Here is a 26,978-nt window from a genome sequence, read left to right as displayed (position 1 = left end):
CCTAGCTGGTGTGGCTCAGTGGATAGAGCGTCGGCCTGCAGACTGAAGGGTCCCAGGTTCAATTCCGATCAAGGTCACATGCCTGGGTTGTAGGCTCGATCCCCAGTAGAGGATGTGCAGGAAGCAATGATCAATGATTCTGTTTCATCATTGACGTTTCTATCTTTCTCTCCCTTCTTCTCTAAAATCAATAAAAAAATATTTTTTTTAAAAAAAAGCTTATGTTGCTTCCCATAAAGGTAATGGGACTGTCCATGTAGCAGGCGACACATCGAGTCAATACACCCAAGAGGAAACAAACAAGAGACTGAGAGACACCACAGCGCCCCAGTTTTTATGACACTTCACTGCATAAATCATTATCCCAAATATAAAGCCCAAAGAACAAGTCTGGTGGAATGATATGCTACTGCGGTTTTTTCAGAACAGTTCATTGCTGGGATAGATTCCAATCAGGTCAACATTTATATTTAATCATCGAATCACTCTCAACAACTCAGAACAACAATGCAATTGTTGGCTGGCGCTTGCTACTAAGCCCAATGAGCTCTTCCCCCACCATGACATGGACATTCCCCTTTGTGCCTCTTCTATTAATAGGCCAGAGAGAGTCTCCGAGGCCATGCATGCTGGCTGCAAATATCCGTGGTCATAAATAGCAAAGGCATCGCCGATGTGTATTCTGGACAAAGTAAATCACAAACACAGAATTTTGATATTTAGCAGTGCTTCAACTAGTTTTTATTTTTAACCCAGCTCTGGTTCCCCACGTTTCATAGAGGAAAAGGCCCACAAAGAATTTTATCTTTGAAAAGTGGGTGACGAACCAATTCCCCCCGGTGAGCAAGTTTTCTGGGACCCAGATGGGTGGTGATGCAGTTTCTGCTGCCTTTCTCAATCCCCCAACTTTGGTGGAATATGAGTTCATGGCAGAACTTTACTTAGGCTTTAAAAAAAAACTTGTTTAAGGATATTATCAAATAGAAATAAAGGCTGTACTTCACAAAAATACACAAAGCGGCACCACGGTTCCTTCTCCAGGCTGTGACACCACCAGCTGTGACACTGGTAGACAGAGCGGACATCTATATGTAAAACCAATCATTTTTGTCGAAGGAGTGAATTAGGTCAATGCCCTTAAGAAGCTCCCCTTCAGCTCCACTTTCCACTCTCCAAACAGTGAAGCCCTTTGTCCATTGTATTAGCCACTGTGAACTGTTTGGACGTCCATTGTCAGCCCTAGCCGACTGGGTAAGTCTGGCGAAGAAGCGATCAAACAGGGGATTCTGTCAATATATTTCTAGCACATTCAAATTTAAGGAAGATTTTGCAAAGGCCCTGGCCTGCCAAACCAGTGGCTAAAACGAAGTTAATGATCATGCTTATCTGGGAACTTCAAATCCTTGCTTTCCTTATTGCTTTACATTTCTCTGCAAGGAGCCTTCAGAAATAACACTACAGATATAAGCCTAAAATAAAACATGGATCGATAAATCACTTGGTCCATCTGTTTCTAGCTAACCACCTTTTCAAAACCGTTACAGTAAGTAAGGTCCTTAAAAAGGTAACATTGGTCAGAGTTATGTGAATGAGAGATGAGTCAGACATTAGAAAAACTCAGTTCTTTCCACATGTGCTATCGCTATAGGGAGGATTTTGCCAAAATTGACTCAAGATTTTTAAATGTCTCAAGAGCAATACATTAAGTAACCAATGTCACCCCAATAAATTTAATAAAAATAAAAGAGCAATACATTATAGCTCATATTTCATAATATAAGCTGGGAAGAGGACAGCCACTGTTGCCCATGTTTTGGAGCATGCTGTCAGCACAAAATAATCCCCATTTCACTTGTCAAAAGATAAACTTAAAGACAGAGGGGGGAAAAGGAATATCCTCTTTAGCCCATCTATAAACCAGATTTATAGATCACCTTTTACTTACTCTGTTAAAAGCTAACAAGTCAGGATGACTTCAGAAAGAAAACACTCATTAAGTTTCATAAAGTTATACATCAAAGCAGCAGGTCTTAGAATTAAGTCACCTTTCAGTTTCTGCATTAATTTGGAGTCTTGCAAATTATAATTTCTCAAGCATACTCATAAAAAAAAGTCTCAAGAATCACAGAGTAGCCAGCCGGTGTGACTCAGTGGTTGAACATCGTCCTGTCACAGTTCAATTCCCAGTCAGGGCACATGCCTGGAGTGCAGGCTAGATCCCCAGGGGATGTGCAGGAGGCAGCTGATCAATGATTCTCTCTCATCATTGAAGTTTCTATCTCCCTCTCCTTTCCCCTCTCTCTCTAAAACCAATAAAAAACACATTTAAAAAATAAATTACAGAATGAAGGTTAAACATATCCCTAAGCCATGACCCAGCAATTCTACTCCTAGGAATTCACACAAAAGAACTATGTGCTTACTAGTAAGTCCATAAAACAAGGTGTAGGTGATGTTCATAGAAGCTTTATTCACAATAGGAAAAAAAAATAAATAAAGCTGACAATAAACCCACATACCTACCAACAAAAGAATGGCTAAACAGACTATGATAAATTCATATCAGTGGAATACTACTCAGCAATAAAACAGAACTGTGGAGCCACCTTACAACACAAATGAATCTCACAAAGGTCATGTGAGCAAAAGAAGCCACACACAAAATCTTGATTTCATGTACATGGATCAAGGTCAAGCAAAACTATTACTTGCAAGTGGGGTGCTAACAGTCGGAAAAGTGGCCGGAGAACCTTCTAGGGTGATGGAAAGTTCTTATTTTTGATCTAGGTGGTAACCACACAGGTGAATGCACTCATGTATAAACTCATCCATGTATAAACTCATCCAGCTCTGGAACTGGTGGCTGCACAACTTTATAAATGAATTAAATGCCACTAAATTGTAGACTTTAAAATGGTTGATTTCATGTTACATGTATTTTACCACAATAAAAAAAAATTACCAAGCTCTCCACTTGAGATTTGTGCATTTTACTGTATGAAAACTATACTTCAAGGAAACACCATAAAAATAATAATATAGAAAAAGCTTCAGGGTGAGTGAGCAGGCTCGGGAGAACAGACTCAGAACACCACTGTTTCCATGGGGGATTTTTTCCCAGTTTCAGACCAATTTTTTTAACCTCAGTTTTTGGGTTAAATTGAGTCAACCTTTCCTGCCTCTTTCTGCCTCTTGAGTAAAGACATCTGCAAACTGTGCGCCTAAGCAGTTATCAGTAGACTAAAAGTTTCTCCCGGACCTTTGATTAAAATCCGAATTTAGGTACTGCGAGAAAGAAGGCCACTGATAATCAAAATGAACTCAGAGCCTCTTCATTTCCATGTGTCGCCACTTGCCTGTTTTTAGACTCTAACAATAACAACACCAGACGGAAAAGCACAAATGCTTCCAGTTCCATTTCTGGAAAATGTCAATGGGTGTCTAAGAGGCCACAAATCTCTCTCCCCTCTTAAAACTCACCCAGACACTAAACAGGCCAGCCCAAGGTAGGCGAAGTACTCTGCATGGAGGCAGGCAGAAAAACTCAGGGGTGCCTGAAGGGATGCCGAGACCCAGAGGACAGTGAGTGAGTTTGTTTACACTAGTGAACAGGGAGGTCTCGCAAGAGTACCCAGTAGGCTCATCTTCAGCGCCTCTGTGAAGAACACATCAGAGAGGCCTTCCAGCTGCAGGCCTGCCTTACCGTCCACCCTCATGCCACAGCCATGGGGTCCCTGGGGGAGACATCCATGGAAAAGGAGAGGGTGCTGGAGTCTCCCAGTATGCCGCTTTTACTGGGAAGGGTGGAGGGGAAGAGGAAGGAGAAAATAAGGGTTTTGTTTGCTTGCCTGGGCTGCAGAGTAAGGAAAAGAATCCAGCACGCACTGGGCTGGTACATTATTTAAGCTGCAACTGAATAATAGATCCTTCCATCACTTCATGAGCTAAACAACTATAGCCACTCAGGTTCCCATTTTGTCTGTGAGACCAATACCTTTCAGAGAGAACACACTGGATCTCTTTTTATTTTATTTTATTTTTTAACAGTTTATTGACTTTTATTTTTTAAGAGAGAGAGGAAGAGAAGGGGGGGAGAGAGAGAGAGAAATACCAATGTGAAAGCATAACATCAATCGGCTGCCTCCTGCACACCAGCTACGAGGGATCAAGCCTGCAACCTGGGCATGTGCCCTGACCCAAGAGTGGAACCAGCAACATTTCAGTACAAAGAACAACACCCAACCAACTGAGCCACACGGGCCTCTTTTTAAAAGACAAAAAAAAAAAAAGAAAAGAAAAGAAACACAAAAGTTGTAACGGAGCCTGGGAACACTTTATGATGACAAGAGTTATTAGAAATTATTTAGAACTAGAGGTCTGGTGCATGAAATTCGTGCACGGGTAGGGTCCTTAGGCCTGGCCAGTGATCAGGGCCGATCTGCAGGGCGACCAGCAGGGCGATGGGAGGGTCCCCCCAGCTCACACCCACCTTGGCTGGCCTGGGGCCTGCGGGCTGGGGGCAGCCCCTGCATTGAGCGTCTGCCCCCTGGTGGTCAGTGCGTGTTATAGTGACTGGTCATTCTGCCGTTTGGTCGATTTGCATATTAGGCTATTATATAGGATGTTCTTTCTCCAGGCTTTACACCCAAACACTTAGAACCCTCAGAAACTTAAACACCGAAAAGACTTCAGAGACCATCAACCATAACAGCTCATTTCCCCACAAAGAGACTGAGAACTAGAATTGCTTACCTTGCTGAAATCACCCAGCTAATTAGTGGCAGAGCTGATATGCCCCCACAAAAACGGTCTGTATGTAATTCTACACCTTTTTTCCCTTACGAACTATCATCTCCTCACTGTAGAAATGCCAGGAATCCACTCTTCTAACTTCTCAATGCATCTTCAATTCTTACTAGTGTATGCAACAAGCCCTCCCCAAATCAAGGCAGTTCGAGGTGGTACTTAGTAATGTGCCTGCCTGTCTTCTGGGGTTTCCAAGATGACTCAGACCAGGGAGGGGTTCCCGGCCAACGGAAGTGACTGGCCCTGGCAGAGGTGATAAGAGCTCTAATAAATACTAGCATGTGCACACTAACCAATCACAGGCGAGAAGGCGGCTGATTCAGCCTGAGTGAAGAAGGGTTAGGGAGGAAAGGGATCCTAAGAATGAGCTCACCAGGAAGTTTCTTCTAAAGGACTGCTCTTTTCGAAACCAGAAATGGTTAGTTTTGCTAAATTAATTCCCTGGATTGGGAATGGGCTCCTGGTTTCTCACAGCACACATTCCCCTGCTCCACATCGTCAAGTTCATTCCACCCAGAGGCGCACTGCTATATAAGCATAAAAGACACCCCACAACCTCGAACGGGAAACACTTCCTTTCAGACTGTGATTACAAATGGTTCTCAATGAATGAAAACAGGCAGCTAAATTCGGAACTTTATTTCCTCCTGGGAAGAACAAAAGTCCTAGAAGATGCATGTAGTAGAAGAGTTCATTAATTCCTACTGATGACAAGAAAGCATTATTTCCCCTGCTCACCTTCCACTCAGGTACCTGCTGTATTCTCTCCTCTCTACCAAAGCTTTCTTTGTTACAATGGCAAAGATATAACTGGCTTTTAATCATTATCTATTCACTGCAGCTTAGTAACTGTTATTTTCCAACAACTATTCCAATAATTCTCTCCCACAATGTGTTATATACATTCCCTCCGAACACCTCTGATGTGTGACTAACAATATTGTCACATACTGTTAATAAATAGCTACAGTATATATTTAGTCCCATGTTTACACAGGGTATCTATCAGATGAGGCACACTATAATTAAAGTTTCAAAAGCCCATTTTTTTCTTGCAAACATAATGTTTATATTTCATGTGGATGATTCAAGTCCACAATAGAAATAGTAATCACCATATTAATGATTTCTAAATCTACGATTACATATGCACACAGTTTGTAAAGTTTAGTGAACATTTGTATTCTTTGCCATGATTTCTGGTATAATTTGAAATTTTTTGATTTATCCAGCTTCCTAAAATACAAACATGTATTTCAGTCATGAAGATGTACCAAGAATATGCTTTCTCCACCAGTACCATTCCTGCAACCCCAAATCTCACTGCTCTCCCCCCCTCTCCGCCACACACACACAAACAATATTGGGAGAAAAGAAACATAAATTAAAATTATAATCCATGAATATTATAATTAGGCTAAGAATTCAGTCTGAAAGTTACAATAAACATTACAAAAATGTATCTTCCTATGGTCTGCAACTTACAATGGTATGCAAGTGATGCAGGAAAGTTTGGTTATCTTTTTAAGGTTAAAGACCTGATTTAACTTTAACTACCTGGCAGAGGCACTAAACAAATATCTGTACTGATTTAAAATGACTAAAGTACAAGTTACTAATTGAAGGCTTAGGGTTTTTCAAAAATGGTGTGCGTGAACAAACACAAGCAGGGATTTTGGTGACGGAAACAAAGCATTTTCTATCCTGGTTTTATTTACCTACGTGAGCTTCACATCACTCATTTCTCTAGGTCAAAGCAGGATTACTTTGGTCCTATCTCAAGATTTCTAATTCCTATGACAATCCTTGCTAAAGCTTACTTCACAGACAAATGGAAACTACACTTTTCAAATTAAATGCATTTACACCTGGTAGAGACTAGCTCTCTCCATTCTTGGGCACTGATGGATGGCAAAGGAGATGCACTTGATAATAGGGTAACGTCCCTCAGGAGTGGCCTTTTCATTCTACCCTGTAAACGCCATACCAACAAACATTAAACACTGCTCACACAATGGCTTATAGGAAGAGGAGAAAGGAATGAGAATTGGGCAAGATGTTAAAGAGCTTCATAAAGTCTTCAATAACAGTAAGAGAGCTCCGTGGACAAGAGCAAGATGCACACGTTAAGACATAAAATCCATCAAATTCAACCTTCCTGGATTTCCTGGGCCATTCTGTGCCCAACTTTCCTGAAGGTGACGTCAAGGCATACCTAGCTCTCCATAAATGTCACAGTATTTCCCAAGTCTTAGATTTGAAGGACTATCTTCATGATTTCTGACTTAGTCTCATACCGCTCATCCTAATAATTTACTGTTTTTCTTAAACTGAACTGTTACTTAACACTTATTTTTGCCTCCTTGTAAGTAACCTAATCCATTCAATAAATTAATTAGGTAGCTGGCTTTATGTTTTTTTATTCTGAAAGTACAATATTCATGCACAGTAATGGAAAGACAGGGTATGTCCCTCTCAGCAAGTCTGTCTGTAAAGCACACTTTGGAAAACACAGTCCGGGGAGGACAGCAAAAGAGGCAGACAAAACGCTTAATCAAACTCTTAGGTATTTTTTTCCATATGCCAGTCCCTAGTCTCTCTGCTGAGCTCACAGGTCATCGAGGCTGATGAAGCTTTGGGTGCAATGCCTGGCTGGATGATGGAGGTGCCAATCGTTTAAGACCCAAAATGAAACTGGCACCTTCGCTGGGAGGTCTCTGCAGGCCTGTGGGGCTCTAGCAGTCAATCGCCAAGTTTAGCAGTCAGTCACCATGGGCTATTCTAAGCACATTTCCTAATCAAATTAAGAAAGTGGGAGCAGGCACTTTCCAACTCAGAGCTCCTCCGCCTGTCCTGCAACAATGTGGGCGGTGTCCAAGCTTCATCACTGCTTTCCTAGGTAGCCTTCCAGACTGGATCCAGCTTATCATCAACACTAGATGTTGGGACGGAGTACCTGGGAACTTTTCCCGTTGCTGTTGCACCGTCTTTTCAAAAATGCTTAATGGAAATACCACCCCAGACCCTCATAAATTTGCTAGCTATTTAGGTATCTACTAACAAGGGTCATGACAAAAATTCTTGTGGGGGTGAAGTAGGTCCGAAGTTGCTTTAGAGAGGATTTTTTAACCTTAAAAAAAAAAGCTCACGTAAACATTGAAGTTTTTAACCCATAAATACGTGTTAATTCTGACCTGAGTCTTTGTTTCTTAGCCTTACATACCCCTTGGATTGAGGATCAAGAAACTAACTCAGTAAAACACCCGAGAGAATCATTTTGCCCCACCCACCCAATTTTCCAGGAAAAATGCCTCTCAACACCAAGGCTGGCTGGCCCAAGGCCATCCTGGCCAGCAAATTTTTGACCCCCTGATAACTGCTTAGGGTCTAATTCATCAATGAGGCATGTTATAGGAAGTAAGCTCCCAACCTAGACAATTTAATCTCAAGCCACAACTCCTTACTGGGATTTGTTTCAGGGGTTAGGCAAAAAAAAAAAAAAAAAAAAGAAAAAAAAAATCCCAGATGGCTCACATTCTTGTTAGAAGTATGTTGAAAGTTTCAGCAGTGATTACTAACCCTTCCTACCTCTTCACCCACCCCAGGCACGCCTACACTTCATGCCACTCCCAAACCAAATCTGCATGACTTTTTTAAACTACAATTTCAAGAACGTATCTGCCTCCTAAGAAAACAAAAACAAAAACCAAACCAAACAAAAAAACCTTCAGGACAGAAAACCTTGCAAATTCAGAAGTCACTGTAGGAATGTTATCACCTCCCTTGCATTCCCAGGCACTTCTGCAGAAGATAAATGGTTGGCCTGTGACCTTTTGTCAATGTACAAAAAACTAGATCAAAAGTTAAACAAATGTAGGGAGAAGTCCTAGTAAACGCTATTCCCGGGGGGGGGGGGGGGGGGGTATAAAAATTCATTGGTCTTAAGCATATGAGTGCCTCAAAAATAGTAATATTTCCCTGTGTAGGGATTGGAGTGTTTACTGGGAAACTGGTTCACTTCAGGGATTTTTATGACTTCTCCTCCATCCCCTCACCCAACCCCCACTTAAAGTTCTCTTACTGGCATTCAAGGCCTTTCAAGAGAGTGTAAGCAACTCTTCCTCTTTCCCCTGGACACCCACGGGGCACCTCCTGTTTATACTTCTAGATCCCACATCCCTTATCAGCCCTGGAACCAACACGTACATAGAGGGAGCTCTTTATGGTTCGTATTACTAGCTGCCATTTACTTAGCACCCACTACATGCCAGGCCCCCTACAGTATTTCATCCAGTCCTCACTTAACCCCATGAGGTGGGGGCGTTATTAGCCCCATCTTTTTACACTGGCTTACGTTGTAAGGTATCTGTTCAAATGCCACCCTTTCTTCCCAGCCAGAATCCCTGAAGGGAACGCACACAGGACATCTCTCTGTCCTGCACACTCCCTGCCCCAGCCTCAGGTATCCCAGCAGCGTGGGCTGCAGAAACACAGTGCTCAATTTTCAGGTCTAACAGAGACACTTCGAGGCAGAATTTGAGTGTGGCTCATCCAGAAACCACCCGCGGTGATGAGCACAGGAGGTGCTCATGACGTTATTAGCTGCCCCGTCCAGGGAAAAAAAGTTACAGGCAGTATTTCCGAGAAGAAAATTCCCCTTCATCAATGTCTGGCAGCCGCTCTGGCAAAGCTCAAGAAACATATCCAAAGCCACTGCCGCCTTAGGAAACACCCACCCCTCACCTTCCCCAAAAGGAAAGCTGCAGCATTGGGTCCGTATTCCTCACTGGAACCCATCAGTCTTCGTTATTTGCATGCTTCCCCAACAAGAATGTGGTAGAGGTGCCCTCTTATCGTTTGTATTCCCCACACTTGAAGTGAAGTTGTTTGTGAACATGTATTAAATAAACAAATTTCATTCTCGTGGCACTTTGCTACAAATGCAATTACTCCTACTAACTTCTCACTTAAAACATGTCCTTTCCCAGGTGTGTATAGATGTTACCCACCCACGATCTCCTCTGAGAGGGGTCCTGACAAAGAGGACCCTGTTCTCCCAAAGTGACGGTCAGCGCACCCGGCACAGACCACCTACACACCTGGAGAAGAGGGCCTCTTTCCCTCTCTGCTGGGGTGCCCTGGGCAGAGGGAAGGGAGTGTGTGACCGGAGGGCAGTTTCTAGGATGGTAAGAATCAGCTGGGAACTGCAGGGAAACCACAGCCATTACTCAGGGCACACAGCTGCCACCGGAGAACTGAAGCTAAAATAGAGGTGGGAGGCATAGTCCATTACTAAGCTCTGGAGTATTCACTGTCAAAACCCTGATTATTTATAGCTTCAACTACTGTGTAAAAGCGGAAACCTGACAAATGAAGACATAGAAGAGAAGGAACTAATGACAGGTAAGATAATGCCAGAGTAGAAAGCACTGGGCGCTCCCTTGTTGTGGTTTCTTCTGAAGCTCCATCTCCATTCCCCGCTGAAAACAACTTTTACGTGTAGTGAGTGCAGAGGCAGCTGACTCAAAGGGAGAAATGAAGATCCTGGTTTCTAAAGAGTTGTCAGTCTGCCTCAAGCACACATATACCAGTAACTTTAATCAAATACAGAGTGTGGTTGAAACAGAGGGAAAACACAAAGCCACACAGCAGATGACAGACCGGCTCAAGAGATGCCTCCAAGGTAGCAGGGATCCCAGACAGAGTTCAAGACAGTCTCCCCTACTCAGTGACTTAATCTGAAACCCAAGTGATGAAGAGAAGAAGAGAAGAGAAGAGAAGAGAAGAGAAGAGAAGAGAAGAGAAGAGAAGAGAAGAGAAGAGAAGAGAAGAGAGAAGAGAGAAGAGAGAAGAGAGAAGAGAGAAGAGAGAAGAGAGAAGAGAAGAGAAGAGAAGAGAAGAGAAGAGAAAAGAGAAGAGAATCCAGGAGTCCAGGGGAAGAGAAGAATCCAGGAGTCCCGGAGGCCCCCTGCCTAGCCCCTGCCCTCAGCCCTCCTCAGAGTGGGAGGGAATCCCAGCTCCCACAGCACATCTGGGAAGCCCACCGTGCGCTCCCAGGTTCACTCTCGGCGACCCTTCTCCCCACCAATGAGCGCAAGAGGGCACTTACATGGTGCCAACATGACAGCTCCCTCCGGGGTGGAAACCCGCGATCTCCTCGCACCAGCATCTCGGGCGCGGGTCCCGCGTGGGCCCCGCTCCTCCTCCTTCTCCGCGCTGCGGGTCGGTCCTCCGACTTGTAGCCTGGGTGCCTGCCAGCGGGGACGCACCCCTTTGTCCCTCCTCCCGCGGCGCCGGCGTAGGTCCGCCCCCCGCCCGAGCGCAGCGCCTCTGTGTTGGCCAAGAGGCCCGGGAAACTCTCAAATGGGCCGCTACCACCCCCTGCGCGACCGGAGGGGAGGACTCACGGGCGCCCCGCCCCCAAGGCCCCCGCAGCAGGACGAGTCACGCGCGACGCCCGGCTAGGAGCCGGAGTCGGCGGCGGCAGCAAGGGGAGCCCGTGACCGTAGCGTCCCGCGCCCCCACGGCCGCACCACCACCCTCCCCCGACCGGCCCGATGGTTCGCTCCGCGGCGCACACTGGGGCCAGCAGGTCTCGCTCCAAGCGCGCGCGCCCGGGAAGCGCGGTGAGTTGTGAGCAGTGCTGCGGCTGTGAGTCGGTGGGCTGGCCTGCTAACCTTGGGATCGCGTGCGCATCCTGTACAAACACTTTTTGGAGAGGTTTGCGGAGCCTCTTCAATTCTCTTCCGATACGAAGAGCCGGGGAAACTCCAAAGTTTTCTGTCCAGCCTAGAGGCCTGCCTGGCCAGCTAACACATTTCTCTGCTCCACAACTGATTACCTGAATTCCAGGGGTAGAAGATGTTGGTGTTAAATAATAAAAATGATTTTGAGGACATGTCTTTTGAGGTTATCTCTTTGACACGTTTCCAACAACTCCAAATAAAGAGACAAACTCCCTCCCGTCATCAGCTTGTAGAAGGCTACCTACCAGTAGGTCACATATAACTAGTACTTAATGGCAGGCTTCATCTAATGCAACTCAGTACATTTACTCGTATGAGAGAACTCTATGGACAAAAAATCTGTGCAAGATAAAAAGCTTCCTTCCTTTAAGGGCATACAGATTACTTGGAGAATCAAAACAGGTACAATGATTACAAATATGACTTTGGATTTGAAATCCAAGGAAACCACCTTGGAAGAGGAAAAAACTGCAGCCCACCCTGCTCTTCTCTTAAATGGAAAAGCAAAACTCGACCTAGACTCACAAGCAGAAGGTAAAAGGTAAAAGGTCTGATCGGATACACACGTTGGGCTCGTTCCCAGAAAAGTTGCTTCACTTCCTGCCTAATGAAAACAAGTTTGGCAGTTTCCCTGGAAAAACAAGTCCGGCCGATGCCTCTCTGAAAGTGTCAGGCTCCTGGCCTCCTTTACAGTCAGTCGCTAAGTGCTTGCCTCTGAATAGAAAGCACAGTGAGTAACATTGCCCAGTTTCCTTCAGGTCTTCAGACTTAGAGGTTTCGGTTGTATTCCTGATGTAAGGTGTTACTCTCCCGATCTGAGCACCATTTAAAAAATGTTTCCCAAATTAGGTGGTGCTGACTCATAATAACAATGCCAGCCTTTGTGAACTGGTCACACCTTAGGGATGAGCTTACACCACCAGCATTTAAAAAGGAAGAAAGGAATCCAGAATGTGGCAATTACATCTGCCCAATTATTCCTTTTCTCTCTCTAGAGTTATGCCGTCCAAAATGATAACCACTTGGAACATGTGGATATTTAATATATTTAAATTAACTAAAATTAAAGGAAGTGAAAAACTCTGTTTCTGAATCACACTAAGTCACATTTCCAGTGCTCAGTCAGTGGCTGATGGCTACAATATACGACAGTGTAGATACAGAATATTCCTATGATCACAGAGAGTCCTAATGGACTACACTGCTCCACATGATGAAATACTCAGACAGCAGAAAGACCACTATTCTGGCACAATAAATAGTTCTGATTCAGATAATGGCTGAAAACACATGATTCAATCAATAGAGTAACATTGCTAGCAGCAGTAAAAAATCAATGTAACTCTTTGGAGAAGCAATTTACAGTCCATATGTTCCATATGTGGAGTTGCACATTTATTTGAACGCCACTCCTGGAATTGGTTTCTCCAAAGAACTTTTCTATCCAACAGGAAATTATTTAACGCCTTCTGTGAAGCCAGAACCTCCTGATAAAAGACTTATTAGGCTCTTACCTATGGGACCTCCATCTATTGTAGCAATCCTATCTAATAAAGAGGGAATATGCTAATTGACCATCACTCCGTCACAAAGATGGCTGCAGTTCCCATAAGCAGCCTTAACGAGCAATCAGCAGGAACCTGAGGCTATAGCCGCTATGCCCTCCCCCATCCCACAGGGCTTGACAGAGGACCTCAGGCCGTGTCCCCTACCCGGCAGGGCTTGACAGGGGATCTCAGGCCATACCCCCCCCCCCCCAGTGCCAGGCCAGGGGACCTGAGTCTACGCCCTCCCCCACCCAATGGGGCTTGACGGGGGACCTCAAGGTGCTCTTCCCATCCTGGTGCTGGGCTAGGGGACCTCAGGCTGCACCCCCCACCAGGTGGGGCTTGACAGGGGACCTCAGGCCGTGCCCCCCACACAGCAGGGCTTGACAGGGAACCTCAAGATGCACCCCCAGTGCTGGGTCGGGGGAACTCAGGCTGCGCCCCGCCCAGCAGGGCTTGACGGGGGACCTGAGGCTGTGCCCCCCTCCTGGCAGGGCTTGACGGGGGACCTCAGGTCATGCCCCCCCACCCAGCAGGGCTTGACAGGGGATCTCAGGCCATGTCCCCCACCTGGCGGGGCTTGACAGAGGACCTCAAGGCACACCCCCTGCCCCAGTCTGGGCTGGGGGACCTCAGGCCATGCCCCCCCCCAACCTGGCACCAGGCCAGGGGACCTGAGGCTATGCCCCCTGCCCAGCAGGGCTTGACAAGGGTGGGACAGGCCGGGTCTGGATCTAGCCCAATGGGGGGGGAGGGACAGCCGGGTCTGGGTCTCACACAATTTTGAGGTGCATGTGGGTGGGTGGGTACTTGACTCTGGGTCCCGTGGTGAGCCCCAGACTCTGACAGGAGGAAGGTTTTCATATACATTTTACTAATTTTCTTTCATCTCTGACACTTCTATTATAGAGAAAGGGCAAATAGCAATATTAAATTATTTCCTCTAATTAATCCCCTTTTAATGGGCACGAATTTCGTGCACCGGGTCACTAGTGAGTAAATAATAAAAAAAGGAAGGGAGGGAAGGAGGGAGGAACTGTTTAAGTTCTGAGATTCCTGGCTGACTCAGGGTGGTGTGAGGGCTTTCAGAAGAGGTTCCTCACCCACACTAAAGGGATGGGGATTAGAGAAGGCTTTCCAGAGATGGGGTTACTGACATAATGGGCAGGAATGAGTTTGTGAGACAAAAAGAGGGGGGAGAGCTTTCCAAATAAAGGGAATAAGTAGAGAATCAAGGAATGAAGAGACCACCCAGGCTGTGGTATTTTGTTACAGCAGCCTGTGCTAAGACTGCCTCTAAATCCAACCTTCTAGGATGAGCTGACCCTGCTACCTTCTCCACCCTCAACTCATCCTCCACTCTCCCAAGCTTACTTCCTGGAGCCACACTGGCCTTTCCTTGTGGCTGTTGCTTTTGAGACCTTGCCAAGCTCACTCCTGCCCCAGAGCCCTTGTTCAAGCTTCTCTGCCTGAACCGCAGAGCCAGCTCCTCCTTAGAGTTCTCTTTCCATCTAAAGTAGGAAGCACCCCCTTGAGGTGGCTACTAAAAAGCAATGCCCTCCGGAGAGAGCCAAGCTTAAGTTAAAGCAAAGAGGTCGAGTCCAGCTCAGTATTTTGCTGACTGTGAAACAAGTGTTTGAGAGCGTAGTGCTGTGGACGAAAAGGGGCCACATGCTAACCTGATGAGCTCAGGGAAGGCCTGCACGGCAGCCTTGCAAACTCAAGAGACCTAAAGTAACCACAAAGGATGGTCTGAAATTAAATTTTTTAAAACTAAATGTGGTTTCTGATGGGTAGTCATGCCCTAAACCAGTATCTTCCCTGACCAGTCATCAATCTTTACCTTAAACCTAGTCTATGTATTGTCTTGTTGCATCTACAATAACATATCACTGGAATGTCAAAGTATTGTCCTGCTCTGTGGAGACCTCAAATCCCCTCATTGTTACTGAGTTCATTGTTGACTAACTATCCTGTATCCACCTAAGTAAAAGAAGTGGGTGTCTATCATTTTACTTTTTACCCAATCCCAGAGGCTTCTCTTCCCCGCCGCCCTTTGCTTTCTCCCGCCTCCCTAATCATCTATCACCACTGATTTCATGTAACCCACTTACATCTCCTCTTCTGATTCTAATGTATAAAACAAGGTGAAAAACTGCCATTCTCTGGAGCACTATCTCAATCCATTGGGATTCTGCTTCCCGGCATTTGTCAAGTTTGGCTCAAATAAACGCACAAAAATTCTTCACAGGTTTGAATGTTTCTTACGTTAACAGTGCAAAGGTATGAAAAGATGGGGGTAGAGGGTGGTCTGCTTAGGATAAGAGAAGCCTGCAGAGGACTATAGCAGAAAGGGAGAGTATCCCAAACAATCAAATGAGCCTGTTATCCACAGCTCTCCCTTTTTAACTTTATTATTATTATTATTATTATTATTACTGGTGTAACACATTACATGGCTGCTATTATCACTATAATGAAAAGATGGTAGAGTAAATGCAAAAGTGATGAAAACAAAGCAGTCAGACTCACAGGGAGAGAAAGTTCTCAGTTCTCAATGGATGGTGCCTTCCATTCACCCTCTCCCTACTCGTGGCACAAAGACCAGCATCCTCCCCAGGGTGTTTCTAGGCATACGGTGGGTTTAGCTGGCCACAAAGTTGGGGTAAAAAAATTAGCTGTGCAATTCGGAGTCAGCAGTGGGCTTGATGGATTATGAGCCCTGGACTGCTGTGGGGCGTTCTGGTTGGAAGACGGCTGTTGTCTGGGCTGGCCTCGTGGTACCAGGCTGCCCACGTGCAGACTCTAAGGGGACTTATGAGGCTGGTCTGGGAGTGCTCAGGATGGCAGGCAGAGGTCAAGGTCAGCTTAGTCAGCCAGGGCTAAGGCAGAGCATGATTCAACTCTAAGCCTGGAGATCCCAGAAGCACCTTCTGGAGCACAGTCTGGCTAGACAGGCCCTGCTAGGGCAGTGGTCGGCAAACCGCGGCTCGCGAGCCACATGCAACTCGCGAGCCGCGGTTTGCCGCTCTGTTGACTAATGAGTTTGCCGACCACTGGACTAGACTTAATGTTACCGTGTAGTTGGAAGCTGTGAGGATTAGGCAATTGTGGCATATTGTGTGCAAAGAGGTAAAGGGTAGTATATGACAGTGGTCGGCAAACTCCTTAGTCAACAGAGCGGCAAACCGCGGCTCGCGAGCCACAGCCGTAGTTTGCCGACCACTGTGCTAGGGCAAGAGCTCCGCACAGAGCAGGGCTCCTCCCCTCCTGCAGGCTGCCCTGGGTCCTCAGAGCACTGGGCTTGTGTTTCCTCGGCTTTTACTATTTCACTGTTTACATTGCAGGCTATATGAAACCATACTCTTCCAGGGACAGGTGCCACTTCTTAACCCTGCATCCATAATAATAAAAGCGTAAATGCTAATTAGACTGGACGACCTTCCGGACAAAGCCAGGGCAGCAAGGGAAGCCCAGGTCCCAGGTGCCAGAGGGAAGCCAGTGCCAGCAGCCAGGGGAAGGAAGGCCTCCTCTTGCAAAAATTTCATGCATCTGGCCTCTAGTGAAGAAATAAAATGCTGATCAACAATGATCAAGTAAATGAATATTATGTGCCAAAAGCTTTCAAACACTCTTTTTTTAAAAACATATTTTTATTGATTTCAGAGATGAAATGGGGGAGAGGTAGAAACATCAATGATGAGAGAGAATCATTGATCAGCTACCTCCTACGCTCCCCTCACCAGGGACTGAGCCCGCAACCCAGGCATGTGCCCTGACCCGGAATCAAACCATGACCTCCTAGTTCATAGTTCGATGCTCAACCACTGAGCCGTGCCAGCCAGCTGGGCCAAACACTCATTTAGCTCAATTGATGTACTAACTAGTAAATCCTCACAGCGTCCCTGCATACTTGCCATTACTGCCCCCTTTAGAGATGAGGAAACCGCTGAAGAGAGGAAAAGCAGAGAGATCATCTCTGAGCAGGTGGGTGAGAATCCAAGCTGGGTTCTGTCAGATCCAAAGCCCATTCCCATCACTGCTCGCTGGTCCCCAGGTGCACTGCCTCCACCTACAGCAGGCGGGCTTTGTTGTCATCATTGTTCCCCTCTGGCTCCTTTTAACAGAACACAAGGGATTTTTGCTGACACAGCAACTGAATAGCGTTGCGGCCCCACGTCTTCAAAACCTGCTGTGCAACACTAAAAAGGTAAGTGCCACCAGTGCCATCTCACTCCAGCCCACGAGCTAGTGAATTAGAACCTTTGATTCAAACATAGTTCTGGTGACTAACTGGATTTCAGAGCTCCCCCTCCCTAAATAAGTACCTGTTAAAAAAACACATCAGTAAGTTAGCCTTTTCACCCAGTAAAAAGGCCCTCATGTCACAGGCCAGGGAGGGAATCTGAGGTGAGAGTGGCTCAGGGGACTGTCTGCATGAGGCACACAGGCCTTCCAGGGAAACCAGAGGGGCCTCTGGCAACACGTGAATTGCTTTAAAAAATTATCACCAGAATCGTCTAACCCTAAGAATGCAGTATCCCTGATGGACACAGATTAAAGTTGTTGAAGAGCCTCCTACATTTTCAAAGAAGTCTCAGACCTGAAAGGGGCCTTAGAAAAAGGCTGCAAACAGATAGTTTTCCAGGGCAGCCATGCAAATTAGCACAGCCTCTTAAAACAAAGGAAACTGGCCTGGCCTGGGCACTTCCAGGAGGCATTCAATAAAAATGGGAAATGTGGCTGCTAACATTTCTGTTCCTATAGCAGAGAGTCTAAATGCCTCTGATGATAAGAATCTCCTGACGCATCCAAGACCTATCCCCAGAGATTCTGATTCAGTCAGTCTGAAAAGGGCCTGGGGAATTGATATTTTTAGCATTCAGCCTCAGGTGAGTCTCATCGTGAGGGAGGTTTGGGAAATTCTGCTAAAGGGACAGTGTTGTTCTCTGATACAGGATGGAAGATTACCCTATGGAAGGAAGGTAAAACATGTTGAAGATCAGAAAAAAATTTTCTCTTTGCAAAATGTTGTCTTTGGTCTACAAAAAAAAAGGTCTAGTCCTCCGCTTCTTTTTATGTTTATTTACATATGTATTTGTAGGCAGATATAATCTGGATTTCAATCATTTTTATATAACTGATACTTGTTTATTTACCCAAACCATACAGTAGGTCATAAAAATGTAGCACCATGCAATTAAAATGTCACTATCCAGCCCTAGCTGGTGTTGCTCAGTGGATAGAGCATCTGCCTACGAACCAAAGGGTTCCAGGTTCAGTTTTGGTCAAGGGCACGTACCTTAGTTGCAGGCTCCTCCCCGGCCCAGGCCCTGATAAGGGCTCGTGCAGGAGGCAACCAATCGATGTGTTTCTCTCACATCGATGTTTCTCTCTGTCTTTTCCTCTCTCTTCCACTCTCCCTAAAAATTAATGGGAAAAATATCCTCAGGTGAGGATTAACCAAAAACAAACAAACAAACAAAAGTCACTATCCAGAGCAAACTACTGTTAAGTGACAGGAAGAGCATCCTTCCAGGTACCTACCTCTCTGACCAGGTAAGCATGTAGACATCGGATGCAACCTCTCACACCTGGGCTATGCCAGACATGCTTTTCTGCTACCTGTTATTCCACATAAGAATACCGCTTAACTATTTTTTTCATGGCGATATCATCATTTTTTATCTGCATAATATTCCTATTTGTATGAATATAGTGCTATAATCTGCTAAATAAATTCTTCTATTTAAAGTTATTTTTAAAACTGGTATAGAGGACAGGAGAAAAACCAAATGGATGAAACTCCTAAGGTTTATTTTGCAGTGATAATGAGGAAGCAAGTAGCTAGTGAGACTCAGGCAGAATTCATAAGATGTGTCTAGTGTTGATAGTAAGTTAGTAACCGTATGATGTGTTAAAAGATACTAATAAACAGAATAACTATTGTGTTAAATGCAGGTGAAAAGAATGAAACAAATAAGAATTATTAATAGAAGGGGATGGAAGGACAAAGTAAATCTTAAATAGTAATCATATTTCATAAAATATATTAATAAATTTAATAAATAACTTACTTATAATTATAGATATAATATAAAGTATTGTGTAACTTTGAATTTTTATTGTTAATAAGTATTTCCTATTTAATAAAATATTAACAATATGTAAAGGTCATCTCATATTAACTCTTGATTGACAGCTATGTCATCCCTAAATTGATCATCATTGGTGACATTCAATATGTCCAGTTCTAGCCTCAAGTATATTCTGTGCCGACACAGATAAAACACAGTTCACTGGTGAGCTACAGCTACTGGCCAGGCATTCTTGCTCTGCATTCCTCCGATAGAGCAAGCATGAGTTGGCTTCAGATACCTTCTATGTGCTGAGACCCTTGTTCAACCTCAACTCTGTTCTTTGGGACCATCATCTAGGAAAGCAGACACTGCGGGGAGAACAGGACGCATGGACAGTGTGAGCACAGGGTTCCACAAGTGTGGACCCTTTACCCTATTTGTATCCCAACCTAATTATGTTAATGTGTTCTAATCTCTTTCCCCTTAACTTCTTGCTGTGTGTTTTCAAGTTGAATAAACTGAATAAATCGTGTGAGCAGGACAGCTGACTCTGGTCTGAGCCTTTGTGTCCCATGATCTCTGGTAAAGCTTGCCTGGCGGTATTCTTAGCAAGACTGCATCAAGCTAATTTCCACCACGCCTAGAGCACTGAAGAGAAGCAAGCAGGCTGGCGAGCCACCATGAACCAAGTCAGGCTTACCGAAGGTGCATCAAATTCCTTGCTAACCTGGGACATGAGAATGACATTAACACAAGAGTGAAATCTTCCATTCAGTTTCAGGAATGTGTGGGGCATTCAGATTTTCCTGTCTCTAAAGTTATCTAAGTTTTTAAACAAACCAATCAAGGTTTATTTCCAGGAGATTTACAGCTCTCTGAGATTTACATTCTGTATAAAGTGTTTTTCTGTTATTTTTCAGAAGCGATCCTAGCTATTATTCCCAACGACACTTTAATTTTTACCTATCTTCTCTCTTCTTGATCTAGTTCTGCCTCTAGAACCATCCTCCAGTGGCTAAAATGTTTTGATTCTTGGGAAAGCGTCCCTCTTTCTTACTATATGTATTTTACTGAGCTGAAGCCATCAGAAGAGACAAATGTAACTTTAGCATACTATGAAACCTCTTTAAAAGTGGGGTGGTAGAGTTATTTTAGTAACCAAACAACATCTGAATTAAAAGTAATCTTATGCCGAGACCGGTTTGGCTCAGTGGATAGAGCGTCGGCTTGCGGACTGAAGGGTCCCGGGTTCGATTCCGGTCAAGGGCATGTGCCTTGGTTGCAGGCATGTCCCCAGTGGGAGGTGTGCAGGGGGCGGCTGATCGATGTTTCTCTCTCATCGATGTTTCTGGCTCTCTGTCCCTCTCCCTTCCTCTCTGTAAAATATCAATAAAAATATATTTAAAAAAAAAAAAAAAGTAATCTTATATATAATTACTAGAGGCCCGGTGCACGAAATTTGTGCATGGGGGTGTGTGTCCCTCAGCCCAGCCTGCACCCTCTCCAATCTGGGACCCCTCAAGGGATGCCCGACTGCCCGTTTAAGCCCGATCACGGCAGTCGGACATTCCTCTCACAATCCAGGACTGCTGGTTCCCAACTGCTCGCCTGCCTGCCTTCCTGATTGCCCCTAACTGCTTCTGCCTGCCAGCCTGATCACCCCCTAAACACTCCCCTGCCAGCCTGATTGATGCCTAACTGCTCCCCTGCCAGCCTGTTTTCCCCTAAATGCCCTCCCCTGCAGGCCTGGTCACCCATAACTGCCCTCCCCTGTAGGCCTTGTCCCCACCAACTGCTCTCCCCTGCAGGCCTGGGTCCCCCCCACCTTCCCTCCCCTGCAGGCCTGGTTGCCCCCAACTTCCCTCCTCTGCCGGCTTGGTCACCCCTAACTGCCCTGCCTTGCAGGCCTGGTCCCTCCCAACTGCCCTCCCCTGCTGGCCATCTTGTGGTGGCCATCTGGTGTCCACATGGGGGCAGGATCTTTGACCACATGGGGGCAGCCATCTTGTGTGTTTGAGTGATGGTCAATCTGCATATTACTCTTTTATTAGATAGGATAGAGGCCTGGTGCACGGGTGGGGGCCAGCTGGTTTGCCCTGAAGGGTGTCCCGGATCAGGGTGGGGTTCCCTTGGGGCGTGGGGCACCCTGGGCGAGGGGCCTGTGGTGGTTTGCAGGCTGGCCACGCCCCCTGGTGACCCAAGCGGAGGCCCTGGTATCTGGGGTTTATTTATCTTCTACAATTGAAACTATGTAGCCTTGAGCGGAGCCAAGCCTCCTGCTTGCTCCGTGGCGGCAGTCATTTCTGTTGGGATTTATGTATCTTCTATAATTGAAACTTTGTAGCCTTAAGCAGAGGCCTGGGCCGGCCAGGGTGTGCGGAAAGCTTGGCTTCCTCCATCACCGGGGGCAACCCTAGCCTCCTGCTCTTTCCAGCTCCGTGGCTGCCGCCATTTCTGTTTGGGTTTATGTATCTTCTATCATTGAAACTTTGTAGCCTTGAGTGGAGGCCTAGCCTTAAGCAGAGGCCTGGGCCGGCCAGGGTGTGCGGAAAGCTTGGCTTCTTCCATCGCAGAGGAAACCCAAGCCTCCCTCCTTCTCTCTGTGGCCATAGCCATCTTCGTTGGGTTTATTTGCATATTCGCTCCTGATTGGCTTGTGGGCGTGGCTTGCGGGTGTAGCGATTGTTAATTTGCATATTACTTTTATTAGATAGGATTTTATTTAAAATATCAATGATTATATTATAATACCAATATCAAATATTAATAATAGCCCAGCTAGTGTTGCTCAGTGCTTGAGCATCAACCTGTGAACCAGGAAGTCACAGTTTGATTCCTGGTCAGGGCACATGCCCAGGTTTCGGGCTAGATCCCCAGTGGGGGGTGTGCAGGAGGCAGCCAATCAGTGATTCCCTCTCATCATTGATGTTTCTATCCCTCTCTGAAATCAGTAAAAATATATTTTTTAAAAATATATTAATAATAATAATTACATTTTCAAAAACCCATAATTATTTCAAATATCAACGTAAGTATGATGAGGTGAGGAAATCCTGTCCAGGAAGTTTTATCTAATCTCACTATACAACTGGATTATCTCTACACAAGTCAAAAATTTGGCTGAATTGAAAACTGCTGTCACCAACCACTCAACTGATGGAAATGTGATACAGTACCAAAATCAGGGCTCCAATAATGACACCCCTCCCAACCAGAACCTAGTTGCAAATTCGTTACCTCAATTTCATCAGGTTACATAAAATAAGGTGCCCCCAGGCTTTCCCACACAACCACAGCACCAGGGGCTCACACAGGCTCAGCACTGTGACTGCTGATTGCAAATTAGATGGCAACTCCCAGCCAGGGAGGAGCTGGACACCGTGAAAATGTCCCCAGGCAGTGCAGGGCCACCCCACAGGGTACCTGACACCAGGTACTAACTAGACCCAGAAGTGGCTAGAATAGGCGGAGGAGAAGGTGTTGGAAAGAAGGGTAGGTGGTGGTAAGGAAAATAAGCAGGAAGAATTCTTTTAAGAAATGTGACTGTGAGGCCCTGGCTGGTGTGACTCAGTTGGTTGAAGGTCATCCCCTGCACTGAAAGGTCGCCGGGTAGATTCCAGGTCAGGGCACATACCTGGATTGTGGTTGCAATCCCTGGTTGAAGTGTGTGCAGAGGGCAACCGATGGAAGTTTCTCTCTCACTCTCACTCTCACTGTTTCTCTCTCTCTCTCTCACTGTCTCTCTCTCCCCTCTCCTTCTCTCTCTCTAAAAAACAAATAAGAACATATTTTTTAAAAAAAGAAAAACAGAAATGTGGCTGTGAAAGGTAAGAGAGCGAGCTCTGGGTTTGCAATCCCCTGGTCATCGTTTAATCCTTAGGTTCTGGATTGTATTCAACAAGCAGGAGTATAATTAACATTTTATGTTTCAGAAGCTAGCTTCTGAGTATTACTCATCTGTGTGCTACACTGAAAATGTCCAGACAGCTCAGATTTCCAGAGATAGGCCAGGTGGCCAGCACTTGTCTTACAGATTTCATGAGTAAGCCATGCACGCTAACTTTTGTTTGGAAAACATGTTAGACTATAACAAGAACACTCAAAAGTAAGAATAAACCCATCTTATTTTTATTTTTCTTTCATTTAAATGGTATACCAATTTCTCATGATGAACGTCTGCTGAAATTGCTAAAATGACAAAGTCTTTATAGACAAGTATTGGAAGCAATGCTTTTTTACTTTTAAATACTCAGAGAGGAAAAAATGGAATTATTGTGTGACAAAACCACTTGTCTAAAATCCCTAAGACTACAAATTAAGTGGCCTGAAATCCCTGAATGCTGAAATAATTCCAAGTAAATGTACCTGTAATACAAGTGTAAGGCTAACTCATTGTTTATGAACCTTTAGGCTGGTCTGAGAAGGAAATTAAGAATAGGACATCTACTAGTATACACAGCCTGTGTATTTACAGGAATTTTAACATTTTAATAGCAAAATAGCACTTCATCTTGAAAAATACAGCCCATTTCTTTCATGAATTTTAAGTGTTTCATAATTTCCCATGGCCTTCTTAAACAGGTAAGATAGAAAACTGTAATATAAGAGTATTTTACTCAGAAACTCAAGAACCTCAAACTAACAAGCTGGCTGCTTGGTACCCTATGTCCCTCCATCCACATCACTGCTTTTCCCAGGAACCAGGAGGAAACATAGCAGAAACAAAGAAAATGCTAGAAGCCAGGAAAGCACTGGATGAAAGAGCACAACTATGAAGTCAGACAGACCTGTGTTTCAACAAGTCCCAGCTCGGCTACTTTCTTGGGTTTAACCTGTGACATTGCCACTATTCGTCTGTTTGTGACCTATAAAAATGGCCGGTTTACATGGTTCAGCCTAAAGGCTGTGTGATTCGGGCAGCTTATCTAAACTCCCTAAGCTTCCATTTCTTCGTCTGTAAAATGGTGGTATGCGTAGTACTGTGACCCCTCAAAATTTTACATGTTGAAGTCCTAACCCCTGGGACCTCAGAATGTGACCTTATTTGGAGGTAGGTCTTTACAGAGGTCATCCAGTTGAAGTGGTGTCTTTAGGGTAGTCACTTCTCCAATGTGCCTGGTGTCTCTACACAAAGGAGAAATTCAGACACAGTGAGACACGCAGAGGGAAGACGGCCGTCTACACACCAAGGACAGAGGGCAGGAAAAGGTCCTCCCCTCCTAAGTCTCAGAAGGAACCAACCCTGCCACCAGCTTGATCTCCGACTTCCAGCCTCCAGAACAGAGACAATAAATGTCTATTGTTTAAGATACCGTTTTTTTTACTGCAGCCCTAGGAAACGAACACAAATGGGGATTATAGTTGGACCGACACCTTAGGAGGTGGGTATGGGGATTAAATGAAGACAATGCAGGTAAAACATCCACATAGCACCAACTATACTATCATAGCACCCAAACCATCGTAAAGCTCTCACTGTTCGGACTGCAGGTTGACACTTCACGTCGTACTGGAATTACAACAGAAGTCTCACCACTCTTCTTCCAGCCTCCTGCAGCCCCTCTAGGCCCTTTGATGTAGCCTCCGCGCTCGAGCTTCTTCTCCCCACTTGGCATACCTGGCCAACAACGTTTCATCCTCAAGTTTCCTCTCAGATATCACCTCCCACGGAGGCCCCCCTCACTTAGCCACTGCCTCAGCCTTCTGCTCACACGCCCTCACAGGGGTGAGTGCAGCCCTTTGCACACAGCAATGCAATTACTGATTCCAAACTAGACCCCCTGTCCCCCAGGACAAGCCTTCTAGGCCTCTGTATTTCCCTCAGGCAGTGCTGTGTGACTACTCATTGAATGTTGAGGAAGAATCTCTTCACCACAGGCAGGGAAACTGGCCACACCCATCGTGCCCAAACAAGCCCACGTTCTTAATCAGCGACCAGAAGTACTTTCCAGGTGGATGGTTCTAAAAGTGTGGTCCGGGACACCAGAAGTATCAGCCTGTTGGAGACTTGTTAGAAATGCAAATTCCTGGACCTAGCCCCAGGTTGACTGAAGCAGAACCTCTGGAGTTGGGACCCAAGAATCTGTTTTGTTAATAAGCCCTTCAGGTGGTTCTGATGCAGCTCAAGTTTCAGAACAACTGTTCTGGGTTTACCCAGTTCAGGAGGTGGGGCTTTGGCTGCTGGTGTGAGCTCCCCCGAGCACAGAATCACTATAGACTCAGGAGCCCCTAAGGGAGCAAGGACTGCAGAGGGGCCTTCGCTTACAACTCACTTTTCCTAAGCCCATACTATGGGGTGAGTTGGTAATAGCTCTAAGATACCTAAACTGCCTAACAATGAGAATCCGGGTCTAGGAAAGTGAGTCTCCGCCCGAATTCTTAACATCCTTTCTGAAAGCAAAGAGGTGAAGATGACTTTGCCGTGTCAGAAAAGTGATCACCAAAGCCCCTGGAAGTATCAGGCAACAAACACCAGGCAAACAGTGCTCTCCAGACTCCAAGATTGAAAAGGAGGGCAGAACAGGTAGCGGATGATGATCAGAAACCTCAGGTCAAAGGCAGGTTCTACAGGCACCTTCCTCGCCGCAGGCCAGACATTGCTAGTGGATCCCAACATTCTTGCTCAACACACTTGGCCTATGAATCCTTACTCTAGGCAGCCACTACCAGTTGATCAGAACTGGCCCTTGAGAAAAAGCTGTTTACTATCTGAGTTTAGGTGTTCAGTCTTCAAGCGCTGTAGAGTTCGTATGGAAACCAGCTGGTCTTCTAGGAATCTCACTGCATTTGGAAGTCAGGGGCTGTATGTACATCTTGAGGAAATCATTTAAAATCACCGAATCTCGGTTTCCTTATTTGCAAAAGAGAGCTAGGAATACCTTCCTCTCAGGGTTGTTCTGAGGATAAACAATAAGGGTGAAAGCCCCTTGCCTAGTGCCTGGCAAATGAAAGGCTCTTAATAAATACCTGCTGGATCTGAAACTAGAGCGATGTGGATGCTGTGGGGAAAATCCTCACCCCAAGCTTGCCAAGCAGCTGGAGGGGCACCCTTCAGTGCGCATGCATAGAAGAGCTTTGGAGTAAGGCACTGCCTTGGGAAACCAACTGATGCGGAAAGGTGTGTGGTTACAGGAAATCAGAACCAGGGAGGTATTTTGTTTAAGTCAGAAAAAGCCTTCCCTCCAACGATGTCAGCTTCAACCCCCCTTTGCCATATTCCATGCTGAACCTCCTACTCATTTGACTCGATCGATAGATCCTACCTAGAAATCTTTCAGGAAAACCATTTCTGGAGTCTAGGCAAGTATGTTTTCTTACATTGGAAGCTTTAAGAGCTCTATATAGGTCATCTCATAAAGAACCTCACCCCAGCCCCGTTGGGGCAGTGGAAACTGAGGACTTCCCCATTCTAGTGTCCCCATTTGGACAACTGGACTCTAAGCAAGGCCTTGATATGTGCCCAGTGCTCGCTATATGTGGACACATTTAGCTTCATGTTAACATTCCCTTTTTATAGATGAAGATGTGGGGCGCCAAGAAATAGAGACATGTGCCCGGGATAACACAATTAGAAGGCAGGAGTGCTGGGATTTGAACAGCTGTGTGCTATTCACACGCCTCTAAACTCCAGCACTGACGTGTACCTGGAATCCACCCCAGCAGAGGCTGGGAGCTTAAACAGACAGGAATGACAAAACAAGCGCATAAAAAAAAAAAATTCTAGCCCTAACCAGTTTGGCTCCGTGGATAGAGCGTTGGCCTGTGGACTCAAGGGTCCCAGGTTCGATTCTGGTCAAGGG

The 26,978-nt window shown here is 45.5% G+C and overlaps 1 protein-coding gene across 19 annotated transcripts in view; it reads right to left on the bottom strand.

Annotated features, from left to right (window-relative positions):
- Window positions 1-26,978, bottom strand: part of TJP2 (tight junction protein 2) — a 110,119-nt gene that overhangs the window by 56,320 nt on the left and 26,821 nt on the right. For 6 of the 19 annotated variants that reach the window (XM_080669200.1, XM_080669199.1, XM_080669185.1 and 3 more), the window contains exon 1: window positions 10,916-11,064. The exons of 12 other annotated variants lie outside the window; for them this stretch is intronic. In XM_080669200.1, coding sequence (XP_080525326.1) covers window positions 10,916-10,975 — 60 coding nt within the window. In that variant the 5' untranslated portion in view covers window positions 10,976-11,064. Of the gene's footprint in view, window positions 1-10,915; window positions 11,135-26,978 lie in introns of those variants that run through there. One more of the 19 variants, XM_080669188.1, reaches the window with a different exon arrangement.

This window comes from Plecotus auritus, assembly GCF_963455305.1.
Source record: "Plecotus auritus genome assembly, chromosome: 5".
Lineage (NCBI taxonomy): Eukaryota > Metazoa > Chordata > Mammalia > Chiroptera > Vespertilionidae > Plecotus > Plecotus auritus.
Note: the sequence above shows the minus strand (reverse complement) of the source record. Positions and strands in the feature narration are given on the sequence as shown.